This window comes from Vigna unguiculata, chromosome 4 (genome assembly GCF_004118075.2).
Source record: "Vigna unguiculata cultivar IT97K-499-35 chromosome 4, ASM411807v1, whole genome shotgun sequence".
NCBI classification, from domain to species: domain Eukaryota; kingdom Viridiplantae; phylum Streptophyta; class Magnoliopsida; order Fabales; family Fabaceae; genus Vigna; species Vigna unguiculata.
In genome coordinates this window covers 22908701-22916940 of record NC_040282.1, presented here as the reverse complement: position 1 = coordinate 22916940, position 8240 = coordinate 22908701, and the positions used below count along the sequence as shown (strand labels likewise).

General features: G+C 35.0%; 1 protein-coding gene across 1 annotated transcript; it reads right to left on the bottom strand.

Moving 5' to 3' along the window:
• Positions 1-852: 852 nt before the first annotated feature.
• On the bottom strand, positions 853-1518 carry LOC114180607. Its single transcript, XM_028066916.1, has one exon. It carries the CDS (start codon positions 1516-1518, stop codon positions 853-855), a length of 666 nt encoding a protein of 221 aa, XP_027922717.1.
• Between the last annotated feature and the right edge of the window lie 6722 nt (positions 1519-8240).

Genomic DNA, 8240 nt, shown 5'->3' with positions numbered 1-8240 from the left:
CTTTCTTACTCATAATTAACCTACAAAGTAAATAAACATAGATAGGCATGTTGGCTTAAGTCAAGTCAACTATAGTCAACAAGTCAAACCTAGTTAAAGGTCAACAAGTCAACTAAAGTTGATTCAACTAAGTCAACTTAGGGAATCAAAAATAACAAACACAAATGAAAGGGATGAAGGATTAGTGAACTTCCTTTCTAAACATGCTTAGTCTTCTTAAGCATGTGCCTTCATCCTTGGTTGGGGTCAATCCTTCATCATCATCCCCCCTACTCTTGATAAGTTCTTCCCACAAAACTTTCCTTTCACTAAACATACATGGAGAGTATACATTTACTATAGTAACAAGTTGTTTGTTCTCTCCCCACTCCCCCTCTATAATTATATAACCTTTCACACTTTTTGATTTTAACAATGTGAAATTATTCTTGTTCCACACACTTAGAATACCTACGCCTCCATTTTCTTCACCATTATACAATTAATCTATATTAATATCTCCCCAAATTGACTAACACTTCTCTCTTGTTATAATAGTCATTTTAGTCTCTTGGACCACGTCTACCTTCTCCTTTCTAATAATGTCTCTTATGTATCTCCTAAGTCATACAACACAACAACTTCGTGATCAAACAACAAACATGTAGTTTGTACTAGGTTACCTGACTGGTGGCCTCGGTAGTCGTCAAGGCGAATACATGACTAGGGGCTCTAGGTCGATCCCCCACTGGTTTCTTCGTTGGTGCACCTCCAGCTGGTTTCTTATTCGGGCAGTGTCGTGCAAAATGGCCCGTCTGATCACAAACATAGCACTTGCCAGTGCTACCACCACCACCACTAGAACTAACTGCCTTAGGGTTTTGGACAATCCCTCCGATAATGCTCCCCACCACAGTTGTAGCACTGTAGTTTCTTAGCCGAACTTTGTGTCCTATCATACGGCTTCTTCTGTTGCCGTGAATCAGAGGTAGTCTTCTGAGGTCGAGGCCCTTTGTTGGGCCCTATCTCCAGCTGCTCCACAGCCTTGGTCTGCTCCACCAAGACTGGGAACTCCCTGATCCGGAGAGATACAATAAAGCGGCACAGCTCGTGTTTCAGCCCGCCCTCATATTTTCGGCATCTCCACTCCTCGATAACAGTAGGCGTGTAGAACCTGGCCAAATACTCAAACATGTCTGTGTATGCCTGCACAGTCAGGTTCCCCTGCTGGAATGTGAGGAATTTCGCCTCTCTCTCATGTCTGGCACTGGCTGGAAAATATTTTTCCAGAAATCTCTCCCTGAATGAAGTCCAGGTAACCTCCTCGCCCCGGGTCTGCATAAGCTGTTGCATGCCTGTCCACCAGTACTTTGCGTCAGCTACCAGCAGGAAAGAGACAAATGAAAGCCTTTGAGCATTTGTGCAATCGATCACCCGACAGATTTTCTCACACTCTTTAAGCCAAGCATCGGCTTCATCTAGAGAAGATTTGCCCGCAAATTTTGAGGGCTTATGTCTCATAAAGTCCTCCATCGACATCGGGCGTGTGGGTGCTACCACGGCTCAAGGTTGCGCTACAATGGGCTGCATGGCATCTACCATCTGATGTATCGCCTGCGCGATCTCATCAGCCCCAGCATTATTCCTCCCCCTCCTATTTGCCATAGCTTGAGTACGCCATATATAACTTTTCACATCAAACAACTTTGGTTAAGACTTCATACTAAAAGTTAGATAACACACAATGATCAAAATGATCTCACAAGCACACAGGCAAGCTCACTCCCCACAGACCCCAAAAAAATCATTTTGAAAACAAAGCTGTGATACCAAATGTAACATCCCATCAGGATATTACGAATTTAATAAAAATAAAATAAATAATTAATTACACAATAATTAATTATGCCTCATTTCCCAAAACACAGGGACATTTAAAACTTTTAACATCGTATAATAAAACATCGTCTCTTAGCTCACAAAGTTAAATAATGTTCCAGAGTCACTCAAAAGTTTACATATCATTTAAAAATCGAAAACTAATAAACATAGTAATAAAAATCCCATGATCATCCCCTCTCCGCAGCTAAGCCTCACCAACTCCACCTGCATCATCACCTGCTCACGTGTAACGCGTACACGATCATCGCCAAACACAAGCAGATAGGGTGAGCTAACAGAAAAAAAACATATAAAAATGTACCAAACACACATATACATGTATAACAGATAAAACATTTTATCAATAACACAACTCTTCCTATATACCGCATGGCCACAACCATATATAATATCCTTTCCTTTCGCACAACTCTTGCTCCATTCCCATCATATGGCCACTACCATGTACAACGATACACCTCGTGGAAGACTCGTTACCTTCCCTCCACATGGCCACCACCATGTATAGTAAAATGTATCAGAGAACCTCGTCCCGATCTTTCACATGGCCACAACCATGTTAACAGTCTTCTACATCTCCTATTAAGTATCTCAAAGCGCCTTGTTGCCACACCTATCGGCCACAACCGATAGAGCACGTGCAGAAACCATGCTACGGATCACACACCGTAACGCCAGGTGGAGTTCCCAAATACGAACATAGTCCGCAACGTCCCAAGACTACCAAACTCGTCAGTAACTCACTAAGGAGGGAAATCCATCTGGACCCATCCGTACTGGCCACAACCAGCACACTCACACCGGCACACTCGCCAACCCGAGCCACAACTCAAGGTTCTTCGTGTTCATCCGCTATCCCGAGCCACAACTCAAGGGAAGTCATTCCAGGCCACAACCCATAGAATGCCACATGCTTAACCCCTATCCTGAGCCACAACTCAAAGATACGTTCCGGGCCACAACCCATGGAACACCAGCAAGCTCACCATTGAGATATCTTAGGAGCCTTGTAGATCCCACATCACCATTCAAACCCAATCAACCCAATATTGTAAATATTTTGCTCCTAAACCTATCATCCAACCCTCCCTAGTCTTAACATTTCATCTCTCGCCTAAGTATACCAGTCCACCTCGCTTAGGCTAGATTGCCTCGCCTGAGCGAGTGCCATTCACGAAACCAACCACGAACTCTCGCTTAGGCGAGTCCTACTCGCTTGGGCGAAATCACGTTTCGTCCAAGACTCTCCTCTCTCGCTTGGTCTACGAGTGAAACTCCCATCAGAATGCTCTTCGATCTCTCGCTGAGGCGAGAGACTCTCGCCTGAGCGAGACGCGGTTTCGCCTAAGAAACAAACCTCGCCTACGCGAGTTGCGCAACCAACACACTCGAGACACCCACGGATTCTCGCTTGGGCGAGTCATACTCGCCTAAGCGAGTTGGTCTATCGCCCTAAAGCAATTCCCCTCGCCTGAGCGAGCTGCTCGAGGAGAGGAAGATTTATGGGTCCCTGCATGTCTCGCCTAAGCGAGAATTGCAGGCTCTGGCACTAATTCACGCACACACATTCTACACCAGAACCCAAATACACTCCCAAAATATACCAATCCAATTTGATCACATTGCACCATCAGAACAACATTCTTTAGACACATTAGAGACCCAAAATCCCAAAATTGCACAATAGTAGCACCCTCTAATACAGAATACCCATCATATTTATGTAATTAGGTAAAAATCCCAATAAAACAGCACCCAAATACCCAAACCCCTAATTCACCTCATAGGGAGCACGAAAATTCATGGCATAGCATCATCACAATCATGCAAAATTTACCAAACATACAATTTATAGGTTCAGCTCCCCTAACCTGAAAAATCCTTTGCTTAACTTCTGAAATTGGGGAAATTCCTTTGACCACCAAGGCTTGTCTTATCACCACTTCTATTACCCCTATCTAATTCTCTATTTTACCTTGAATTCGTGCACCTCTCAAAGCTCTCTAAAAATAGCCTCTCAAAACCATTTTCCACTCTCAAATTTTGCCAAAAAGTTTAAGCCAAAAAGAGTTAAATTTGACTCCCCAAGGTTTGAACCCATGACCTTCCCAACGCCAAGTCAAAGCTAAACCACCAGGCCAACTTATATTTCTTGTTAACACTAGGGATGGTAACGGGGCGGGGCGGGTACGGGTATCATGATCTCATCCCCATCCCCATAATAAAAATTCATCCCCATCCCCATCCCCAAACCCAACGGGTATACAACTTTTGACCCATCCCCATCCCCACCAGGTAACGGGTATTTTCTTATACCCATACCCATACCCATTTTTTTATTGTTCCATATATCAATTAAATATTTTTTATAAAAAAAATTTAAAAATCACACCAACAGAATCATGATACTATCAAAATATTCAATATTAAAATAACATACTCTTTTTGATTTTCATGATGTCAAATATTAAGAAAAATATTATAATAGTATAAATCTCAAATTAAAGTATCAAATAACAACTAAATAAAATTCAAATAATTATATAAAAGCTAAAAAATTACACATTACTAAAATTTTATAATAACCAAAATATTTATTAATTTTACAAATGATCAGTGGTTTCATTTGCATTCGATCCACCTACACATAGAAAAAAAATGAAAAATTAGATATGATATAATAATTGAAATTGAAAATTTTAATTACTAGAATATAATGTACCTTCTTCATCAGATTCATTTTCACTCATGAGAACATCTTTTCCTTTTAATTTTTTAACACCTACAAACACCAAATGTAGAATATTAGATGAGAATTCACAAAAAATACTAACAAAAAATATTAATAAATTTGAGTAACTTACCTAGATGGTTTGAGTTCCATATCCAACTTCTTGTACACATCAAAGCCTCTATAGTAATATGATGAAGTCGACTACGGTGAGAAGTTAATATCTGACCACCAGTACTAAAAGCAGATTCAGAAGCTACAGTTGTTATTGGAATAGCTAAAACATCCCTTGCAATTGCTTGAAGGGTTGGAAACTTTAACCCATTTGTTTTCCACCATGATAGGATATCAAATTCTTGTGTAACCGGCAAATTATCTTCTTCCAAGTAATAATCCAACTCTGTTTTCATAATTGTAGTTCTAGATTTTTTCTTTTTTGCCATAAACTCTAAAAATTCATTCGCATCATTATCAACATCCTTTCCCAACTCCAATGATGTAGCTCTATAAGAAGAAGTTTCATTCTTTTTTGATTGATATTCCAAAACCAAATCATAGCACATTTGACGAATCCTACTAAGTTTCAGATCAAAATCATTACCATACAATTTATAAAAATAATATTCTAACATGTCCATCTTGTACCTTGGATCTAAAACTGAAGCAATTGCCAATATATCATGAATAACACTCCAGTAACTTTCAAATTTCTTTAACATTTGTATTGCCATATTTTGAATGGTTATCTCAGGAGATTTAACCCAATCATTTATTGCAATCTTGATCTCACAAATCTTTGGGAAAAAGATGTTGGCAGTTGGGTATTTGGAGCCAGAAATGATTTCTGTGATGTCATTAAATAAGTTTAGCCTTCGACAAACATCCTTTGCAAATTCCCACTGCATATCAGTTGGCAAAGAAGTGTATTGAGCTTCACGTTGCTTTAACCTAAAAAACACATCCTTATAACATATGGCAATATCAAGCATCTTGTAAGTAGAATTCCATCTAGTTGGGCAATCCAAACTTAACTTTTTAGTGAAAGAAATTCGCAATTGTCTAGCTGTTTCCTCAAATTTTTCCATTCTTTTAGGAGTTGTTGTCCAATATGCTACACTTTCTCGAATTTTTTCCACCCCTTCTTTTAGGACGGCTAACCCTTCTTTCACAATCAAATTAAGGATATGTGCTGAACAACGCATATGAAGCAAAGACCCTTTCTTAATGAGTGTGTCCAACTTCAACTTATCCTTAATTTTTTCAATCATGCTATCATTTGTGTTGCAGTTGTCTAAAGTGATAGTAGACAATTTTGTATCAATATTCCAATCGAACAAACAATCAACTAATACATTGCAAAGTCGATCAGCTGTGTGAGGTGCGGGAACATAAATGAACCTATAAATTAAGCAATATTTTGTAAGACATATAATCTTTCTAGAGGTGCATAAAAAAAATTACTGGAAAATTTATAAATTAAAAAAGGTGTACCTCAAAATTATATTTTGCAATGTCCAATTGTCATCAATATAGTGAGCTGTGATAGACATATACCCTTTCTTTTGATTGCTTGCAGTCCACATATCCGATGTAATTGCTATTCTTCCTTTATTTGTATCTATCAACTTCATAACAACTTGTTTTTCATGTTCATAGATGCCGAGTATCTCTTTCTTTATCGTATTTCGTGAAGGAAGTTGAAATAATGGTTGAATTGTTGTCACGAATCTAATAAAACCAATATGGTCCACTATTGACAATGGATATTCATGCAATATAATCATTGTTGCAAGTTCCCTCTTGGCATTTTCTTCATTATAAGCTCCACAAGCCAATTCCTTTTTGCCACTTGAAATCTTAGAAAAAAGTGTTTTTTGTCCCCCTTTTCCTTTTGCTAAAGCCTTCTTTTGAATACATATGTTTGTATGATGGTGCAAGTGCTTTGTTCCATTCTTTGTTTCTCCACCAAGCAGTTTCTTGCAATAGTTACATTTAGCTTTGTATTTTCCATCAACTTTTATCTTTTCAAAGTGTTCCCACACAACACTTTTCAATTTCCCTTTCTCAGGCTCTACTTGTGTTGTTGAATGTATTTCATCATGAACTTCTGAAGGTGTTTGCGTAGATGGATTTAATGGAGATTGACTGTCATTATTGGAACTTTGAAAGGGAGTTGGTTGTTGTGAACACTGTGGTGGACTTGGTACCTGCAAATCTTGATCTCCTGTGCTCATTTTCTCTAGAAACTAACATACGTAACAAAAAAAAACCAAACAAAGTAAAAAGGTTAATTTCTTTTTTAACAAAATATAAAAGGAAAACCAATAATCAAGTTTAAAAATATTTCAAATATTTTTTATACTATTAAAAATTTATATTATACCACTTAAACGAAATAGCACAAATAACAAAATTAAATTAATAATAATTCAAATTTAAACATAGATTCTTCATCTTTTGATCTTGAATTAAATTAAGGATTTATGCAATTGAGCACTTAAAATTGAGAATTAAACATTATCATGAAACAAAAAATAAATAATAAATAAAATTATCATAAAGGAGTAAAGATAATTAAATGTGTGACCCAAATTTGAGAATATCCATTTGAACATAACATAACGGAAAAAAAAATGTATAATTAAGATTATGATAAAAGGAAAAGTACCTTGAAGATCTGCTTAAACCTTAAAGAACAAGCCAAACAATTAAAAGAGAGTAAAAAAGTGTATAACCAAAGTAACAAAAAGAAGAGCTACAAAATAAGAGTCAAACATTTTCATGAAAATAAATAAATAAATAAAGATAATCAAATGTGTAACCTAAAAATTATTTCATAGAATGAAATTGAGGAACACCTATTTGAACATAACCATGTACAGAGAGTAAAAATTATGTAATAAGAAGAAGAAAAATTACCTTCAAAATTAAATCTTAAAAAACAAACCAGACAATTGAGAGAGTAAACAAAGTGTATAACAAAAAACAAAGAGAATGAGAAATATGTTTTATATATATATATATATATATATATATATATATATATATATATATATATATATATATATTATATTATATTATATTATATTATATATTATATTACTATGTATATATATATTATATGTGTGGATATCTTATGTTTATATATATATATATATAATTATTTATATATATTATATTATATTATATATTATATTATTATTACTATGTATATATATATATGTGGATATCTTATGTTTATATATATATATATATATATATATATATATATATATATATATATATATATATTTTTATAGATATATATTTATTTTAAGTATATATTATATTATATTATATAATAATATAAATATAATAATATATATTATATTATTATGTATATATATTATATGTATATGTGTAGATATTTTATGCTTATATATATATATATATATATTTCTTTTAAATTTTTATAAATTTGTAATGTTATAAATTTGTTTATAAAAGATCTCACTAGTTAAATGATTAATTTGTTTTATACGTATATATTATATATATTATATTATATTATTATGTATATATATTATATGTATATTATATTATATTATATTATATTATATTATATTATATTACATGTATATGTGTAAAT

Bases quoted from the DNA above. Each gene is read 5' to 3' on its own strand.
- LOC114180607 (XM_028066916.1), bottom strand. From the start codon at position 1,518: ATGTCGATGGAGGACTTTATGAGACATAAGCCCTCAAAATTTGCGGGC.